The 21242-nt window shown below is 41.9% G+C and overlaps 2 protein-coding genes across 2 annotated transcripts in view; one reads left to right on the forward strand and one right to left on the reverse strand.

Moving 5' to 3' along the window:
• Positions 1-687, reverse strand: part of qrsl1 (glutaminyl-tRNA amidotransferase subunit QRSL1) — a 12736-nt gene extending 12049 nt beyond the window's left edge. The window contains 2 exon segments of the mRNA XM_037746424.1: positions 404-429; positions 532-687. Of these exon segments, the coding sequence (XP_037602352.1) occupies positions 404-429; positions 532-687 (182 nt within the window).
• Positions 404-17795, forward strand: rtn4ip1 (reticulon 4 interacting protein 1). The gene is given in 16 exon segments (XM_037747416.1): positions 404-1230; positions 4229-4380; positions 6140-6208; positions 7360-7401; positions 7403-7448; positions 7451-7483; positions 7864-7913; positions 9091-9129; positions 9131-9208; positions 9210-9230; positions 9772-9795; positions 9798-9831; positions 9834-9950; positions 15350-15393; positions 15395-15448; positions 16993-17795. Coding segments are annotated over 16 exon segments (1212 nt in total). The 5' UTR covers positions 404-947; the 3' UTR covers positions 17119-17795.
• Positions 17796-21242: the final 3447 nt, after the last annotated feature.

The following is a 21242-nucleotide window of genomic DNA, read 5'->3' on the forward strand; positions in this document are numbered from 1 at the left end:
TGTTATTGTATGTTATTGTGTTGTTATTGTATGTTATTGTATTTTTTATTGTATTGTTATTGTATGTTATTGTATTGTTATTGTATTGTTATTGTGTTATTGTATTTTTATTGTATGTTATTGTATTGTTATTGTATGTTATTGTATTGTTATTGTATGTTATTGTATTGTTATTGTATGTTATTGTATTTTTATTGTATGCTATTGTATGTTATTGTATGTTATTGTATGTTATTGTATGTTATTGTATTGTTATTGTATGTTATACATTGTATGTATATTGTATATAGTTGTGTATTGACAGCATCAAAGGTCCAGAGGCCGTTTAGCTGCAGGTAAACGCGGTGAACACACTGAACACTCAGGAGTGAATAAAACGAAGAAGCGGAGCAGTGGTACTCACCTCTGTGATCGTCCGGCTGAGCATCTCTACAGTCTCTTTCTGTGACAACCTTTATCCTCTGTGATCGTCAGGCTGAGCATCTCTACACTCTCTTTCTGTGACAACCTTTAAACTAACAACCTTCCAACAGTGTGCAGCTCCAGCAGGCTGCCATGTTGGTTTCCATAATCACCGTCTAACAGCGCTTTCTGTGATTGGACGGCTGTTGAGGAAACCGCGCTGTGATTGGTGGAGAGGCTGCGCGAGCGCTGTGAAGTCCCAGTGCCCAGTCCAGGAGGTGGCATGTTAACGAAGAGGACGCTGGTTTGATATAAACTCTGGATTTACACGTTAGCCTTTAGCCAAATGGCTCACTAGTTAACTCTAGCCGTGTGGATGTAAGAGAAGTACATGTCGGTAGTCAGCATGTAGTCGTGCTTTCTACAGAACTTCAGTCTAGTGTCTGTACAGGTCGAGTTCTTCCCGTCTGTAACAGGGAGGATTTAAAGCACTGCTAGATTACAGAGTCACTGTTTTACATGGCAATAATGAACAGTGTTGAAATATGAGTTGTGTGAGATCCTTCGTGTACAGTCGCTGGTTGTTAAACCACAGTAAATCACCAAGTGTGAACACATCAGTGTGCTGGCATGGCAGGCAGACCAGACTGTTCAGCACTACCAACAGCAGCAGGACTATTATGCCTGCCTGGGTCATTGATAAATATGGAAGCAATAATGTGCTGAGGTTTACTAAAAATGCCAGTTTCCCCGTCATCCACTACCCCAATGAGGTTATAGTGAAAGTGCACGCAGCAGGACTGAACCCACTGGATGTCAGCATGAGAGGTGAGTGATGAGCCTGTGAGCAGGTTGACTTGACAGTGGCATCACATTTTAACCTGCACACTGACATTAAGAAAAGTGTTGTATAATGGCAATGAATTCAACAAATAAATCCATCTGACACGTGGCTGCATTTCCAAACTTAAAGTTTCAGTAGGCAGTATACTTTTGGCATCATTGGACAAAAATCCCATAATAACCTTTCAGCATATTGTAATTCAAGTGTTCTGAGAGAAAACTAGACTTCTGCTCCTCCTCATGGCTCTGTTTACAGGCTTTAGAACATCTAGCCTGGGAGGGGAGACTTTGGCCAATCACAGGTCATTTCAGAGAGAGCGTTCCTATTGGCTGTGCTCCGGCTGGTGGGCGGTGCTTGGTATTTCATCAGCTGTTCTCAACATGGCTGCCGGGTCACAAACTTTCTCATTGTACCATTAAACAGTACACTACAAGATGATTCTGAGAACATCTGAGGAGAGAAATAGTCATTACAGTAACAGAATATTGATTCATATTTGATCAGCGCTGCCTAGTTTGACCGTTTGATCAAAGATCAGTGATTGACAGCTGCTCAGAGACGGCAGACTCCAGATCAGCTCTGATTGGTTGATTTTTTCGGTCTGTGAAATCTTGCAGATGCCTTTAGGAACACCGGAGGACACCTGAGGACACAGAGGAACATGATTGTTTTCAGATTACCTGTCTCATGTACTACTGTCAGAATATAGTGACCGTTTTAAAAAATCACTTTTTAACCATTTCCACGCACTGCAGCTTTAAGAATGAAATATAGTTTGATTTGTATTTTTTTTTCTGTGAGCAGAATAGATACTATCAGTGAGGAAACAGAGTAAGACTGACGTTTGCTGTGGTTATAATCATGCAGCCCGTCATCCTTCCCCCACTCAGCCAGTGCCTGTTGAACCACTCTGTGATCTTGAAGGAGGTGGTGGGTTAGTGTGTGGGTGGAGAAAAGGGGCAAAAGCAGTGATAGATTTTGAGGTTGCTCATTTGGAAATTTATGTTTCACTAGCTGCATTGCACTTTGATTATTGCATATTAAAAGTGTTATTTTGTCCCTAACATGCACGTTTGTCATCATATAGCCTAGGGATGTCTATATGAAGCTTGTCTTATCTGAGCTCTGTCTTATCTGAGCTCTGTCTTATCTGTCTTATCTGTCAAAGCAACAGTTTTCTTTTGCATAATCTGTGACAAAAAACACAATCCTATTTTTTTAATAATGTAGCCAGACTTACTGTAAAGCAACCCTCCACTAGCTACCCACCTTATTGCCAATGACTTCTTAGTTGTTTTTGCAGAAGAATAGATGATATTAGACTGATGATTAAATTAGAATCAGAATCAGGTTTGTTTCGCCAAGTATATAAATACATGGAATTTGACTCCGGTTTTATGCAGCTCTCTCAATGTACTTACACAGAATAGAAATAGCAGAATAAAAGAATACAATAATAAAAATAAAGTGTCCATATACAAGTCAAGCGTTCTGGAAGTTGTAAACAATACAAATAGTGCAAAGAAATAAATACTAGATGGATATACATTATATGGACTGGATGATAATGTACAGTATGCACATGTCCATCCATCCATCCATCTTCAACTGCTTATCCGGCATCGGGTCGCGGGGGCAACAGCTCCAGCAGGGTACCCCAAACTTCCCTTTCCCGGGCCACATTAACCAGCTCTGACTGGGGGATCCCCAGGCGTTCCCCAGCCAGAGTGGAGATATAATCTCTCCACCTAGTCCTGGGTCTTCCCCGTGGTCTCCTCCCAGCTGGTCGTGCCTGGAACACCTCCCAAGGGAGGCGCCCAGGGGGCATCCTTACTAGATGCCCGATCCACCTCAACTGGCTCCATGTAGAGATGTCTAAATGTTGAATCTACAGTGAGCAGGATTTATATTTACAGTGACAGGTATTTATGTACATAATAGAATATGTACATAAAGTGACAGATATGTACATATTGCAAAAGAATGTGCATTAAAGACTGTAAGTTATAATCTAAAAATGGACAAAAATGTGCATTAAAGACTGGTTACTCTAGTACAGACCCTGTTTTGTTAAATGTATACAATGACTTCCAGATAATACCCGTTCTCACAAATTTCATCTGCAACATTGTCTAAGCAGCTGTTCACTGCCAAACCTATTTCCTGCCTCCTCGATCCCCGACCAGACAAATCTTTTAAAGCTTTCAGTCTGACTGATTCTGGGACCCACAATGCTGGATACTGAAGACTGCCATGGACCTTAAGTCAGATTTGACAGTATAAACCAGTCTCTAACCTACCATTCTTCTCAAAAGTACTAGATAGAGTGTGTCTCAACAACCTCCGGCCTACCAATCTAACAGCAATATTTTTGAACCATTTGAAGCTGGTTTCAGGGCCTATCATTACACTGACACTTACTAAACACATTAGGCTTTAGGAATTTTGATGGGTGTTTTTCACTATTTTCTAAAATTCTATATATCAAACAACCAACCGATGATTTGAGAAAACAATGAGCAGATTAAAGTAATCATTGATTGTAGTTACTTCTTCTTAATGTATATTTTAACAGCATTGACAACTGTATACTCTTCAACTAACTGGAGCTGTAGCTCGGTGGGTAGAGCAGGTCGACCTTTAACTACAAGTTTGGCGGTTCGATCCCCGGCTCCTACAGACTGCATGTCGAAGTGTCCTTGAGCGAGACACTAAACCCCAAGTTGCTCTCCGGGCGCTTGCAGCAGCCCACTGCTCCTAAAATACTTGGGATGGGTTAAATGCAGAGGTCAAATTCCATGTACCTGTATGTTCTATGACAAGTAAAGGTTTCTTCTTGGTGTCTCTGATCTCGTGCTTTCTTTCTGTCTTTTTGTTAGGTTTAGCTGGGTTAGTCCATGCAGCAGCCCTCAGAAGTACATTTTTTATCTTGTCCTGTTGTTACAGCAAATTATCTGTAATCCGAAACTCTCTCCCTGTCAGGTGGCTACGGCGCTGCAACCCTGTCTATGAAGAGAGATCCTCTGAATATCAAGCAGTCAGGCAGCGAGTTCCCTCTCATCCTGGGAAGGGATGTGTCGGGGGTCATCATGGAGTGCGGCCTGGATGTGAAGTACTTCAGTGAAAAGGATGAGGTAAACGAAGCAAATAGCAGACGAGACACATTCAGTAACCACTTCATTATACATACAGGTAGCCCCCTGTTTACGAAAACCACTTGTTCCTGCACACAGTGAGTTACGTATGAATAAAGCATGTAGTCATGGTGCTGTAAACAAGCGAGCAGTCGGTGGTGTAATAGTGTGGGAGTGTTTTCTTGGCTGATATTAGGCTCTGTAGTGCAAACTGAGCATCATGATCACAGTGTGACCTAGTTCATCCATCCTGGTCACAGTCTACGCTTTGTCACAAGGATTATGCATCGTCACCTCCACCTGGCTCAGGAACAAGACATGACTCAAGTCTTCTGTGGTCGAAGAGGATTGGGCTGTGAGATGCTGTCGAGCATTTTAAACCAGTGTGGCAAAACGGATGGAGTCAACTTTTGTTAGTAACTGTTTCCTAACAGTATTTTTAATTGAAAATATATCAAAGAAACAGAATGCATTGTAGAGCTGCAACTAGTCAGTTTATTGATTCATCGATTGACAAGTCAATTGGAAATAAACTGAAAATGAAATTAACTGAAAATTTAATTTAGACAAAAACATTTTCATCAAGACAATTTTTCAAGCAAAAATTCCATTATTTAATGGTTTTAAAGCTGCAGTAGGCAGTATATTTTTGCCATCATTGGGCAAAAAATTCACAATAACCTTTCAGCATATTGTAATTCAAGTGCTCTGAGAGAAAACTAGACTTCTCCTCATGGCTCTGTTTTCAGGCTTTAGAACATCTAGCCTGTGATGGGAGACTTTGGCCAATCACAGGTCAGTTCAGAGAGAGAGCGCTCCTATTGGCTGTTCATTCAACGGAGGCAGCTGTCAATCACTCACAAACTCCAATCAAACGGTCAAACTAGGCAGCGCTGATCAAATATGAATCAATATTCTGTTACTGTAATGTGAAAGATAGCTCCGGCTGGTGGGCGGCGCTTGGTATTTCCTCAGCTGATCTCAACATGGCTGCCGGGTCAAAAATGTTCTCATTTTACAGCTAAACTGTACACTACAAGATGATTCTGAGAACATCTGAGGAGAGAAATAGGCATTACAGTAACAGAATATTGATTCATAGTTGATCAGCGCTGCCTAGTTTGATCGTTTGATCGGAGTTCGCGAGTGATTGACAGCTGCTCAGAGACGGCAAGGCTCCAGATCAGCTCTGATTGGTTGTTTTCCTCCGGTCTGTGAAATCTTGCAGATGCCGTTAGGAGCACTGGAGGACACAGAGGAACATGATTGTTTTCAGATTACCTGTCTCATGTACTACTGTCAGGACATAGTGACCGTTTTATAAAAATAACTTTTTTAAATCATGTTTGCTCCATTTCTACCCACTGCTGCTTTAAATGAGTTTCAGCTCTTGTTGGCTTTTTCAGTTCATCCTCAACTGCCATCAAACAACTTTCATTTCCGTTTACAATGTAGTTTTCATCTCAGATATGATCAAGGTCGTACATGAGGTTTGTGTGAAGGCAAACTGGGTCTTTAAACTGGTTCAGCATTTCATGAAGTCATATTTAGCTTTTTGTCTCCACACATTTGTTGACTAATTCAGGCAGTGCTAAAATAGACGGTGACTCAGTGTTTGACGTTACACATGTACTACTTTTGATTTGATACATTACTCTCATCATACTAAACTATTGTGAACTAACTGTATAGAAATGTAGACACACAGTTGTTTATGTCTTTGGTCAATGCGTGTCGTGTTGCTGTGTGTCTCCTGCAGGTGTGGGCAGCCATCCCGCCATGGAAGCAGGGCAGCTTGGCTGAGTTTGTGGTGCTGAGTGCCAATGAGGTATTGTTCATCTGATGGACTACACTGTTGCTTTGAGCTAATGTTGTTGTTGAGGTGTGCTTCTATCTCTGTGGAAGTTTATAATTTCATCAATATCCGTTCTGTGCAGTGAGTTTCATTTTTGTTGATTGCGGTTTGTTTCAGTCACGCACTTGATCAGTTTCAACAGCAGCAATGTGTTTTTTCCCCTTCTAAATTTTCTTATTTATTACTTGCAAAAATGTATTTTATTTAATTTTTAATTTTTTTTTTATTTATTGCATGCAAAAAAAAAACTAGGGCTGTCAATCGATTAAAATAGTTAATCGCGATTAATCACATTTTTATCTGTTCTAGATGTACCTTAAAGGGAGATTTGTCAAGTATTCAATACTCTCATCAACATGGGAGTGGGCAAATATGCTGCTTTATGCAAATGTATGTATATATTTATTATTGGAAATCAATTAATAACACAAAACAATGACAGATATTGTCCAGAAACCCTCACAGGTACTGCATTTAGCATAAAACAATATGCTCCAATCATAACATGGCAAACTGCAGCCCAACAGGCAACAACAGCTGTCAGTGTGTCAGTGTGCTAACTTGACTATGACTTGCCCCAAACTGCATGTGATTATCATAAAGTGGGCATGTCTGTAAAGGGGAGACTTGTGGGTACCCATAGAACCCATTTACATTCACTGATTTGGAGGTCAGAGGTCAAGGTACTCCTTTGAAAATGGCCATGACAGTTTTTCCTCGCCAACATTCAGTGTACGTTTGGAGCGTTATTTAACCTCATAGCTGACTAGCTAGTATGACATGGTTGGTACCGATGGATTCATCAGGTTTTGTAGTTTCATATGATACTAGTATCTTCACTCTAGTTTTAAAACTGATCCTGACAAAACCTAAAAATTGCAAGAAAATGCGTTAAATAAATTATTGATTGGCGTTAAAACGAATTTGCATTAACACGTTAACTTTGACAGTCCTAAAAAAACACAACTATAAGTATGTGATGATCAGGTCAATATTGATACGGTTGTGCTGCGTTCAGTTCAGATGCTTTTTCATCATGCACTCAGCAGATGTACTGCTGACAGGTGGTTCGAGGCCGTGCTACTTTTATAACTGCTGTTATCATCAATATGTGTTGTGCTCAGGTATCCCGCAAACCAGAGTCACTGAGCCACACAGAGGCAGCAAGCCATTCCCTATGTGGCAACCACTGCCTGGTCGGCGTTGGTCAACACCGTGGGCTCAACAAGGACAACTGTGCTAAGAAGCGTTGAGGGGATAAACACTGCCACATTACTACACACACACACACACACACACACACACACACACACACACACACACACACACAGAATTTCCACTTGTTGTTAATCCCCGTCCACCCTGAAGAAGCACCCGGTCTTTGATCTAACCAATTATTCCACTTGGCACTCCCTCTAAGCTTAGCCGCTCCGTATGAGCCTCTGGGTGATGTGTCGCGGTTCTCTGGCAGCTGCTCAGACCCCCCCTCACACTGCAGTGAACTTGACACGCTAAAGCCCGGAGTGCATTTGACATGAAATCCTAATGAGGGAGAGTCTGTGCAACAATAGCGTATAAAACATTGTCAAAACACTCACTGTACATGTCTGCTTGCTTCTTTCCCACAGGATTTTGATCCTCGGGGGATCCGGGGGGAGTGGGGACATTTGCTATACAGGTATGGATGAAGAGGAGGAGGATGATGTTGATAGCCAAGCTGCATATCGTACACATTATGTAGCATTATTAAGTGCATCAAGCCCAGAACAGCCTGTTCTAAATATAAACAAGAACACTGATCATGAAATAACAGCGGTGTTATAAAAAGTCTGTTTGGCCTGTCGGGTTTCAGTCTGTGCCACACTTTGCTTGGTGACCTGATAACTGTAGCTCACATTACACAGCTTGATATATCATTAATTATACATTCAGTGTGCTTCTCAAACATTGGGTAACATTCTGCTCCCTACAAGAACCCAAACATTGATTTTATTAGAACATAAATGATTAGGGCTGCCAATTGATTAAAATATTTAATTGGGGATTAATTGCACATTTTGTATCTGTTCTAAATGTACCTTAAAGGGAGATTTGTCAAGTATTTAATCCTCTTATCAACATGGAGTGGACAAATATGCTGCTTTATGTAAAGGTATGTATATTATTTATTATGGTAAATAATAAACAAAACACAAAACAATGACAGATATTGTCCAGAAACCCTCACAGGAATACAGCAATTAAAAAATAATGAAGCCAAGAACCAGGTGTGGACGGCCTTGGCACACGACCTGGTTCAGGTTCAGCATAAAACAATATGCTCAAATCATAACATGGCAAACTGCAGCCCAACTAGGCAACAACAGCTGTCAGTGTGTCAGTGTGCTGACTTGACTATGACTTGCCCCAAACTGCATGTGATTATCATAAAGTGGGCATGTCTGTAAAGGGAGGACTCGGTGGGTACCCATAGAACCCATTTACATTCACTGATCTGGAGGTCAGAGGGTCAAGGGACCCCTTTGAAAATGACCATGCCAGTTTTTCCTCACCAAAATTTAGCATAACTTTGGAGCGTTATTTGACCTCCTTTGCGACAAGCTAGTCTAGTAAGGATAATATGACATGGTTGGTACCGATGGATTCTTAGGTTTTTTCTAGTTTCATGATACCAGTATCTTCACTCTAGTTTTAAAACTGAGCCCAGCGCAACCTACAAATCACAAGTTGTGTAATGCGTTAATGAAGTTAGTGGTTCTAAAATTAATTTGCGTTAATGTGTTTATTATGGCGTTAAATATATACAGCCCTATAAATGGTACAAACAAACAGCTGCTACTGTCATTTGTGTCCAGATGCTGAAGGCCTGGGGAGCCCATGTGACTGTTACCTGCTTCCCAGAATGCAGAGCGGTTCGTAAGGGGCCTGGGGCGGGACCATGTGGTGGACTACACTGCTGGACCTGTTGAGGAGCCCGCTCAGTGCACTGGAGAAAGTGGAGAAATCCCCCCACACTCCCCACACACACACACACACACACACACACACACACACACACACACACACACATCCACAGTCATTTTTCATTCATGTTGGTATTTAATTGGACTCTCTCTCTCTGTCTGTCTGTGTGTGTGTGTGTGTGTGTGTGTGTGTGTGTGTGTGTGTGTGTGTGTGTGTGTGTGTGTTGTGTGTGTGTGGTGTGTGTGTGTGTGTGTGTGTGTGTGTGTGTGTGTTGTGTGTGTGTGTGGGTGTGTGTGCGCGCGCGCGTGCGTGCGAACTTGTTGCACTTGTTACCAAGGCAACCCAGTCCCTCTAGCTGCAGTCGGCTCATTAGTCTTCCCTTTTCTAACGAACTTAATGACACTCACACTTAATCTCTCTCTCTCCCTTTCTGTCATCACCCCAATCATCCTTTTCTTTCCACACCTACAGATTCTTCTTTCATTTGCTTTGTCTTCTTGCCCAACAAACCTCACACGTATGTATCTTTGCTTGTGTCTCCTGTTTTCACCAACCCTACCCCTCTCCTCAAGATTTACCTGATCCTGGATAATGTCGGGGGGGGACACGGACGCGCTGGGCACTGAATCTGCTTAGCCTTGGTGTGGTGCCAAATATGTCACCCTTGTAACACGTTCCTCCAGAACACTGACAAAGACTGGGCATTGCTGATGGCAGATGCAGACTGCTGCCACAATGGCCAACCAAAGCCCTCAAGGTAAATCATGGGTAGAATAACAGATGAAGTTTTGATTAGTTACATATTTATTAAAGAATGGACTGGTTGTGCAGCTTAAAGGCATAGTTTGGGTGTTTCAGTGGGGTTGTATGAGGTACTTCTCCATAGTCAGTGTATTACCATCAGTAGATGACCGTCGGCACGCTCCCAGTTAGGAAGAAACAGACAGGAGTACCAGCACTGGAGCAAAGCAATGTACTGCAGTGGGGGCAGCAGCAGAACAGATTTTAGACCCTAAAACAATCAAGTATCAGTTTAAGTGTACGCATATATTTAGAATATTTTTCTGCTTTACCTGGCCTCTCTTCAAAGCCACCAAATTCCTGGACATCGTCACGACATTTTACCTCACAGAACATAGGAAGCAGCTGGCCTACCGCTACCTCGATCATGTTAGTTAGTTTGTATTATTGTGTGACTTTGGTTAATCCAAACTAACCCTGTAAAACACTAAAGTCACACAATAACAGTGGGAGAGATAGCTGGCCTAGACCAAACCATAAAAACAGCCCCAAAGCAAACTAGGAAACAGAACATGGACAGTGGCATCCATATACTTTTGGCTGTATAGTGTAAGTCTGAGAATAAATCAATAAATGCATTTGGGCCCTTTTTACATATTTCTGTTGTAACATTAAAGGTACAGTGTGTAGGATTTGGTGGCATCTAGTGGTGTGGTTGCAGATTGCAATCAAGTGAGAACCCCTTCGCTCATTCCTGCCTTACCAAAACTGTGGTAATGTGAGTTGCAGAGTGTAAAACCGTGGTAACGCCATTCGCCTCGCTATCCATAAGCCATCCATACCATAATAACACTACTTTAGGAGCAACGGTAGTCAGACGGCGGCTGGCGGCATCACGGTTTAGCACTCGGCGGCCCACGTTACCGCAGTTTCACAAGCGGGTCAGAGAACTACGGTGACCTTCAGGTAACGGTAAAACTGCTGAAAGTCTCCTCTCCAGAGCCAGAGTTTGGTTTGTCCGTTCTGGGGCTACTGTAGAACATGGAGGAGCAACATGGAGGACTCCATGAAGAGGACCCGCCTCATCTATGTAGATATGATGGACTCAATTCTAACGAAAACACTTCAATTCTTAGTTCAGCTGATTATACCTAAAAAAAAACATAGTTTCTGAATATGATCTACGAAATGTTACACACTGTCCTTTAACAAAACAATGGCACAAAGTTCCTTTAGAGAAGCAGCCCACAGCCATACCTTCCAGGTCCTCAATCAAACCACTCTGGCTTTAAAACTGAAAATATAGTGTGTTAATGAACTACTGTAAGTAGATAAATATCCAACACAAATGACCCAGCCAGAGAACTCAGCCGTGATTAGCTAATCACATAGTCTAGTGATCTGGTCCCCAATACCAGCTGACTAGCTTTCACACAGTCAGTCATTTCCTTTCAGATAAGGGAGGAAACCGTTCATCTATACCACAGACTCTGTGATAATCTTGCAGTTACTATGGCTACAGTGTTTTTCAGTCAGTCTCAGTCGCACAGTGTTACCTGGAGTACAGCATCTTACCTGAGGCTATAACTTAATCAATGCATGCGCAGTGCATATATGGTGTTATAGTCAGGGGACACATTTAAAATACGACACCATTTACCCCCACACATACAAACTCACTGGCATCCTGTCGGCGTGCCCGCTGCGGTGAACATCATGCAGAGCAAAGCTTGCATGCAGTGCATTTGTGGCTAGTGCGTGTGTAATGTCCCATTTGTGCATTACCGTCACCACCTCTTTCCACTCAAGTCTCAACCACACACCACAGTACGAACTGACTCAAGCATGTGTCGCTGTTGTTCAAAGTCAAAACACTTATACTTTCTTCTTGGTTCAAATGATCGGTTACACCTAAAGCTAAAGGTGTGTCCCACTTTATCAGTTGAGGTCATTTAGGATTATGTTTTACACGAATGACCTGCTGAAGAAGTATAGGTTTTCTAGATGTATGGTATCTAGTGGTAAGGACAGTTTTGTGGATGGAGCACACATTTCGTACTGTTTGGAAGTTAAAGCACTACTAGTGCTATGTGGTAAGTCCAAGTGATTTGAGCATGATGCAACTTATTTACATTCCATTCAGTAAACAAGGGAAACCGTGTCTTGACACATTTGACCTGAAGCAGGGATGTGGAGGTGGAAGTAATGTGAAAGGTGTCACTTCTGGTGAACAATCCACAGAAAAATTGTCCTAGCTTTACGGAACATTTTTCTCAGCTTTTATCACACTAAAAATGCTCTCAGTAGCCCTGTTTCTAGCCCCAGGACACAGCTGTTTGAAGCTTAAAAACTCTGAACGACTGTATGCACCTGCCCAGCACCAAACAGCAGTCAAGCTCTCGCAACGAGCTAGTATGACATGGTTGGTACCAATGGATTACTACTAGTTTAATATGATGCCAGTATCTTCACTTTAGCTTTAAAACTGAGCCCGGTACAACCTCTGAAAGAATCGATCGCGTTAATGCGTTTAATGGCCTTAAAATGAGTTTGCGTTAACGCGTTATCGCCTTAACTTTGACAGCCCTAGTTAGCATGCTAACACACACAAAACTAAGATGGTGAACATGCTTACCTGTTAACTTTAACACGTGTTAGCATGCTGACGTTAGCATTAGCTCAAAGTAGCACCGCGCCCAAGTACAAACCTCACAGAGCCGCTGGACTCGACTGAGTCATGAACTGGAAACTTAAGAAAAAGGTATTATTACGGCCGGGATCAGCCCCAGGGAAACTTGCCCTTTTCTTTTTTTCCTTGCCAAAAGTAGAGTTTTGTATTTGACTATTGCCCCAAAGGTTGACAGAAAGAGATAGGAAAAGAATAGCATTTACATATAGGATTACAAGTTTAGTAGCAGCTGCATATTTGTGTACTACAATACTCCTTCACCAGTCTACTACATTTCTTCACTTCCTTTCCAGCATGTAAGAGAGTTAGTGTCCAGTTTTCTTCTTCCTTTTCTACCGATCCTGAACGCTTTGGCCCTTCTTCTTGCTGGGGTGTAACTAATAGTGTGTCAATGTAGTGTGACGCTTTAAACAGCAGTGGGTAGAAATGAAGCATACATGATTAAAAAAAAGTTATTTTTTTAAAACTGTCACTATATCCTGACAGTAGTACATGAGACAGGTAATCTGAAACATTCATGTGTCACTGTGTCCTCCGGTGTCCTCCAGTGCTCCTAACGGCATCTGCATGATTTCACACACCGAGGAAAACAACCAATCAGAGCCGAGCTGGAAGCCTTGCCGTCTCGCGAGCAGGCTGTCAATCACTCAGGAACTCCGACCAAACGGTCAAACTAGGCAGCGCTGATAAATATGAATCAATATTCTGTACTGTAATGACTATTTCTCTCCTCAGATGTTCTCAGAATCAATCTTTGTAGTGCCACGGTTTAGCTATAAAATGAGAAAGTTTGTGACCCGGCAGCCATGTTGAGAACAGCTGAGGAAATACCAGCACCGCCCACCAGCTGGAGCTCAAGCCAATAGAACGCTCCTCTGTCTGAAATGACCTGTGATTGGTCAAAGTCTCCTATCAAAGGGCTAGATGTTCTAAAGCTATTATGGTAATTTTCCCCATTGATGGCAAAAATATACTGCCTACTGCAGCTTTAATGCCGCCTTAGAAAATGGCCCATGGCTGTTCATATCAGACATATACCCCACACTACACATCTTGACTTGAATCCTCAAAAGACTTGTTTAGGGGCTCAGCTGATTTTGTTTTTTCCTGGTCACACATTGTCTTCAGACAATGTAATATTAAGTAAGACTAGGAGAAGTGGACTGTCTCTCATTAGCACCCACACTATCTCTCCTATCAGAACTACAATCTGACACCGATTATTCAGACTGACGCAACAAGAGGTGTCTTGTTTTCAGCGATGACTGTGTCTTCAGTCAGAGTTGACATGCTGTTCTCTCGTAGAGCTGATATACATACTGTACACAGCAGAAGGATGACACCTAAAAGCAAGTAAAAAGAATGGAAGAGGGATGTACCCTGAGGGTTTATAGACAGGAAGCAAAAAACACTGTACACCTCCAGGTCTCACACCTCTTTGTTCACTCACACACACACACACGCACACGCACACGCACACGCACACACACACACTGTATACTTTGTTAGTAAAAGGAAAACTAGAGCGCCGACACCTGGCTTGGTCGTCACAGTGTCCTCATTTCTAAATACGGAAACACGTTGAGTAACTCCTTGATATCGAAAGTCCCCACACACAGAGGTGCAAATATAACAAAAGACTGAGTCAACTCATTTCTCCTTTTGTCATGAGTTGCAGTGAATCCTACCCAGCTGTTAAGGGAAAATGGGATGCATCTCCACCCAGTCAGCTGACACACGTGAGACACTTTGGATATAGGACTACGTTGAGTAATGCCATTTTTTATAGAGTGCTACAGGAATGAGTCCTAAACCCAGAAGTGAGTTAGCATTTAGCACTTCTGGTTCCCATGTCTAGACGTCAGAGGGTTTTTAGTTAGATGCTGAAATCAGGTCTGTGGTTAACACAAGCTGAGAGATTTTAACGTTTTGTTCTACGATATAAATGCGTTAGTAAATACTCCAGTCGTGATTTTTGAAGCTTGTTACGTGTCTTAAAAAAGGCGGTTGCTAACAAGTGTCTAAATGAGACTACTAAACGTCATCACGCCGACTCGTCCTCCTTTACAGCCTCGTTGTGTAAACTCACGTTCATTGCGACCGTGTGTAGCTGGTTACAGCCTAAAGTTAGCTTTTTACTTCTGCTGATTTCATTCACACTTCAAAATCATAAAATTGGTGTTCATTTGTGAAGGTTATCTTGCTGAACAAAACATATAAGCATCATAAATGTGTGTTTGCCTCAGAGCTGATTTTCTGCAATAATCCAAAAGCTTTTTGTCGAGGGAACCAGGGTGATGCTAACTTCCTGGTTGCCCTACAGAAATACTTCATCCATGGAGCACTCTATAAATGTAAAGCAAGAATTAATTACACATTATGAAGAGAAACAATTCTAACCTGTCAATCAGAATGATCTGACACACATTGTAAAGTACAGTAGCTAGACCTATAGTTCTCACTACTATTACTGTATCCTTTATGACAGGAACTAACAGCACTGACATCATGAAGTCACAATGCTGGGAAGTAGGAAGCCAGTCAAATAATGAGTATATTTGAGATGTTCCGCAGTTCAATGTGACTTGTTTTCCTACAGCTTCAGACCTTACAATCGTGCACTGTCAAGTCAACATCATCAACAGTAAAGTCTCTGCTATGCATACAATTACACAAGTTTTAATGACGCTTCATGCATTTTTTCTCATTCTGTTTTCTTGTAAGCACCCTTGTCAAAGGAGTACACTACCGCTGGGGATTCTTCTGCACCTAGTGGTCCTGCACTGGATGAAATCAGGGAACTAGTGGATGCAGGACAGGTACAATACCCGATTTATTCTCTAAGCTGTTAAGGGACTGACAGTGAGCATCATTGTGTTCACATCAGGGGTTAAATTGGGCCGGAGCCCACCTTCAGTATCATCATTTTGGCTTGAAACATCAGTTTCAGACACTCTCTCACGCTGACTAAACAAATGTAGAATGTAGGCTCCTTTTCTTGACTTCATTGTGTAGCTGTGGCCGTCACAAAGCAGCAGTGTCTCCAAAGGGAGAGATGAGCTGCGTGTAATTTAGCCCCGTGGCACAGCAGAGGTAACTTCATTCATTATTGAAATCTTCTGTTGTGACATTGTGGTCTTACAGTAGCCTTATTCCATATGCTGCATAGCAAACAGGTAGGCTGATCTGTACACAGATTCCAAGTTTACTCAGGGACATCAGTGGGAACAAAGTGGTCTATTTTTAGCATGGACAAGAATGTCAGTGTTTCATGAACCATAAATTCAATGCAAAAGCTAAAAAAATTAAATGGTCCTTTGCGTCATCCAAATTACCAATAAATAAGTAAAATGTTCTTGTTTCTCCCTAGTGGTATCTGGCCATTTAGATAGTGAGATATCTGTCTCTGAAATGTCACCAGTTCCATTGAGATGAATGGAGTCTAGTTTGAGGTTGCCATCGTTACACTGGACAGCCCACATCCACACAACACAATGTCTACAGTTTTCATTGGAACTACTTAAAGCAGCAGTAGGTAGAAATGGAGCAAATATAATTAAAAAAAGTTATTTTTACAAAACAGTCACTATATCCTATATCCTATAACTAGGCAGCGCTGATCAAATATCAATCAATATTCTGTTACTGTAATGACTATTTCTCTCCTCAGATGTTCTCAGAAACATCTTGCAGGCACGGTTTAGCTGTAAAATGAGAACATTTTTGACCCGGCAGCCATGTTGAGATCAGCTGAGGAAATACCAAGCGCCGCCCACCAGCTGGAGCACAGCCAACAGGAATGTCTCTCTCTGAAATGACCTGTGATTGACCAAAGTGTCCCGTCACGGGCTAGATGTTCTAAAGTCTGAAAACAGAGCCATGAGGAGGAACAGAAGTCTAGTTTTCTCTCAGAACACTTGCTGAAAGGTTATTATGTTTTTTTTTACCCAATGATGCCAAAAATATTCTGCCTACTGCAGGTTTAAGGAATAGTCCCTATGAAAAGTGTCGACAATGTGGTTGGTGGAAACCAACCAACAAATCCCCAACCTCATTGGACAAGGGCTACCCCTCACCATTAATCCCAATTTAACCCCTAGTGCACATTACGTTCTCGTAAAAATTATGTTAAAGAATGTTCTAGGCATTAGTGACTTTGGGAAATCCATGATTCACAAAGTATCAGGCTTATGGGTAAATACAGTATGTAGGCTTGCATGTATGCAGCCTTGAATTTCCCTCGGGATCAATAAAGTTACTATCTATCTATCTGTCTATCTATCTGTCTATCTGTCTATCTATCTATCTATCTATCTATCTATCTATGCATGACCTCTGCCTACCTCCGTCTGCTCTCTCTCAGATTCGGGCAGTGGTGGAGGACACTTTCAGCTTTTCCCAGGTTCCTCAGGCCTTCGAGAAGTTGGAGAAAGGTCACGCTCGCGGAAAGACTGTGGTCCAGATCGGCAAAGGGGGAGATGACTTGTAGCACTGACTCTGAGAATCTGCTCAATCATGAAACAAACTGAATTAAGACTCATTTGAATGCAAGGTCTTAGCTTATTATATCCACAGCTGCAAACAAGGTACAAGAACAATGTTATTGCTGTTACTTCTTCTCATGTGTGCGGGATTTTTGGAGCTAAAAATGTGCAGGTAAGCACTACAGCTGCTGTTGTAGCCGATGCTTTAAAATGATTGCTACTTTTATACTGGCCTGAAACATGAAATGAGTTGATTAAAGTAAAGTGATGATTTAAGCACTGTCAATTTATTTAAAGAGCAATTAGTAATGTTTGAATGTGTAAAATGGAAGTATTTCCTCATACACTCAGTTGCCACTTTATTAGATCCACCTGTGTAAAAGTGATGTAGTCTAACAACAGTCCTGCAGTAAATCCTCCCTTCATTAAGGTTAGAATGTACAGTTTTAGAGAGGAGGTAATTCAACTTTATGGAAGAGGTGCAAAGAGTACTAGAATATTGTACTCAAGTGAAAGTACTTGTGTAAAAATGTACTTAAGTAAAAGTAAAAAGTAGGCAGGTTAAAATGTACTCTGAGGGCGCCCTGGTAGCTCACCTGGTAGAGCGGAGCGGAGTCCTCTCTCTCCCTTTCACAACTGTCACTGTCTCTATCGAATAAAGGCACAAAACTGACCAAATAAATAAAAAAGTACTCTGAGTAAACGTTACTGCTCGCCGGGGCGGGCATTAAATCAGTCATTAACATAGATTCAACGTTTTTTGAATTATGCGGAGGCACAATAATGCCCATCAGAGAAGCGAAGTCCCGCCCCTTCCGCTCGACCCATGGGACCTTATTTCAGAAAAAATATGAACGGTGAAAGATGTTGAGGTGAGAAATGTTTTGTTGATGCTGTTTGACTTGCTCCATGAATCACACATATGATGTTTGTCAATTTGAAAGATGATTTTGCAAGTCCAGAAAGTCTCTGTTTTTTCGTAGTATCATTTATTTTAGTGTGAAAGCGCTCAGTGAACTACATCTCTCACCTCACACAATATACGTCACCAACACTAGCTAACTCACTTAGCTATGACCACGCACAGATGGAACGTTATCTGACCTGATGTGTTTTATCCAGCGACTCCTTTTTATCAGCCGGGAAGAGAAAGAACAAGCAAGACCTGTTTTAAGTAGAACTGCAGGCCTACTTGTAATAAATAGCAGCCTACTGAAGTAAAAGAAAAATTACAGATTTTAAGAAATACTCAAAAAAGTACAAGTACACAAAAAACAACTATTGCTCCATGAATCACACATATGATGTTTGTCAATTTAAAACATCATTTTGCAAGTCAAGCCAGTCTCAGTTTGTTGTAGTATAATTTAGTTGTTAGTGAACTAATAATAATAATAATAATAATAATAAACTACATTTTATTAGGTGGAGCCTTTCAGGACACCCAAGGACACCTTACAAAGATACAATTATACTCAAACAGATCAAAACAGCCAGACATGACAGAGACACATTTATGCAGACACATGATGGACTGATGGACACACTACAGAGAGTAGGCCAGTTTGAACCGGTGAGTTTTGAGGAGGGATTTGAATGATGTGATAGTGTCAGACTGCCAGATGTGAGGAGGGAGGGAGTTCCAGAGCCTGGGAGCAGAGCAGCTGAACACCCAAGCTCCCATGGTGCCGAGGCGTGAGGTGGGGGTGGTTAGAAGACCAGCTGATAATGAGTGCAGGTAAAGGGAGAGGGTGTACTCCTGAAGGAGATCAGTGAGGTAGGTGGGGGCGAGGTTGTGGAGGGCTTTGTACGTGAGCAGAAGGTTTTTGAAGTCAATTCGGTATTGAACATGGATCCAGTGTAGTTGGATGAGGATGGGGGTGATGTGGTCGGAGGATCTGGTGCGGGTGATGATCCAGGTGGCAGAGTTTTGAATGATTTGAAGTCTGTTGAGCAGTTTGGTGGGAAGGCCAGGGAGGACTCTCGTCTCGCACAATATACGTCACCAACAAATCAAATCAAATCAAATCAAATCAATTTATTTTTGTATAGCGTCAAATCACAACAGAAGTTATCTCAAGACGCTTTATATATAGAGCAGGTCTATGACCGTACACCAGAGTTTAGAGACCCAACAGGATCCACCAAGCGCACTGTGGCCAGGAAAAACTCCCCGATTACTGGGAAGAAACCTGGAGCAGAACCGGGCGCAGGGCGGGCGGCCATCTGCCGATACCGGCTGGGGGGATAGATAGATAGAGAGAGAGTGAGAGAGAGAGAGAGAGAGAGAGATAGATAGAGAGAGAGAGAGAGAGAGATAGAGAAGCAGCCACAATAGTAGCCTAGCAGCTGTAATAGCTAATACAAGTAGGACTGATAACACAAAACCAATAGTGGTGGATGGAAAGAGTGATAATACAACTATCAGAATTGATGTCATTGGGTCGTCCCCAGACGGGCTTTCAAGTGGAGCTTCCAGCTGTCTCAGTCCACCATACATCTGGCTAGCTCGCCAGCACTGTCCAGCATCTCTCCTCAGTACGTCCATGTGTGTTGGTGTGGGACGTCCCTGCGATCGATGCCCGTGCGTTGGTTCCCGCAGCATCAGCATGCTTGCTGGGAGCTCTTGATGTCTTTGGCAGTGACTGAGAAGTGTTATTCTCCAGGCTGTAACATTGTCACTAGGTGTTGGAAATCCCTCAACACTAGCTAGCTAGTAACTTAGCTATGCTCCACGCACAGATGTAACTGATGTGTTTTATCCAGCGACTCCTGGTCTTTATATCAGCTGGGAAGAGATAGAACGAGCGAGACCCGTTGTATGTGGGTTTGTAGTTTATCAGGACTTTTACTCTATAATGACTGTGACTTGAAATGTAGTGAAGAAACTACAGGCCTACTTGTCATAAATAGTGGCCTACTGAAGTAAGGCAAAATTACAGATTTTAAAAATATACTCAGAAGTACACAAAAGGACTTTGTTTCAGTAACGGACACGTAGTTTGCTACTTCCACCCCTGCTCTATGGTCATTCTAGTTGGTACTCGTTCATGAATGGAGCTGCTGCTGTCTTGGTGTCTATATACTGACATTTTAGACCAAGCTTAACCGGTCATAGTTGGTCCTCACATAGTACTAAATGTGTGTACAGCTTTGTGCATAATATAGGCCTAACTTCAGTCTATTTCTATGCAGCAAAATGGTTGTAGCTTGTTCTGGTGAAAGCAATTCCACCCCAAATCCATGGAAGATGGGATTAAGTCACTTGACCTCTAACAAACTGCATGTCTGAGTTTCACAGAAACAAGATAATTTAAATCTAAAGAAAGACAATGTTTTATTTTCTAAAAAAAACAAAGAAAGAAAACTCACATTCATATTTCATGTGTAACAGTTTTCTCTTATACATTCACATATTTCCAGTTACACAGTGGGCAGCCACTGTCATTGCAGTTCTGCTTTGAAATTAAACTCAAATCTATACACCTGTATGCTTATGTACAATCTAAAGCAGCTAAAGTACAATAAGTGTTAAAAATGTAAAAAGTCCTAAAAAGCTATTAAAACTTTACTATAGATCATTTTGGATCTACATTAATAAAAAGAAAACATCTAGGTCTACATAAATCGTTGGAGTGTAGGCACATCGGACTTGATATTGCAGCTGTCACATATACTAAACATGCAACATTATGGTCAGAAAACACACATTGGAACCACAGCAGTAGAAAAGTACCATTACAGGAAATAGAAGGATGCAGCATTGAAACAGGCTGAGTTCTCACTTGTATGCAGTGGAAAACGTAGAGAGGGTGCATGGAGTCTTTGGTATATAGTGATCCAAATCAAGTGGCAAAAAATAAGCAACATTTCGTACACTCATTTATTCAAAACAAGTTCTAATGTTGATCCAGTCACTGGTTACCCTCCTCAACAAGAGTTTAAATACTACAGCTGCTGTGGCTCAGAGGGTAGAGCAGGACGTCCACCAATTGGAAGGTCGGTGGTTTGATCCCCGGAGTAACACCCGGGTCACATGTCGATGTGTCCCTGAGCAAGACACTTAACCCCAAATTGCTCCCGAAGGAATAGCCATCGGTGAGTGAATGAGTATTTAGATTAGATCCTG

The sequence above is a fragment of the Sebastes umbrosus genome, chromosome 16, assembly GCF_015220745.1.
Source record: "Sebastes umbrosus isolate fSebUmb1 chromosome 16, fSebUmb1.pri, whole genome shotgun sequence".
Taxonomy (NCBI): Eukaryota; Metazoa; Chordata; class Actinopteri; order Perciformes; family Sebastidae; genus Sebastes; species Sebastes umbrosus.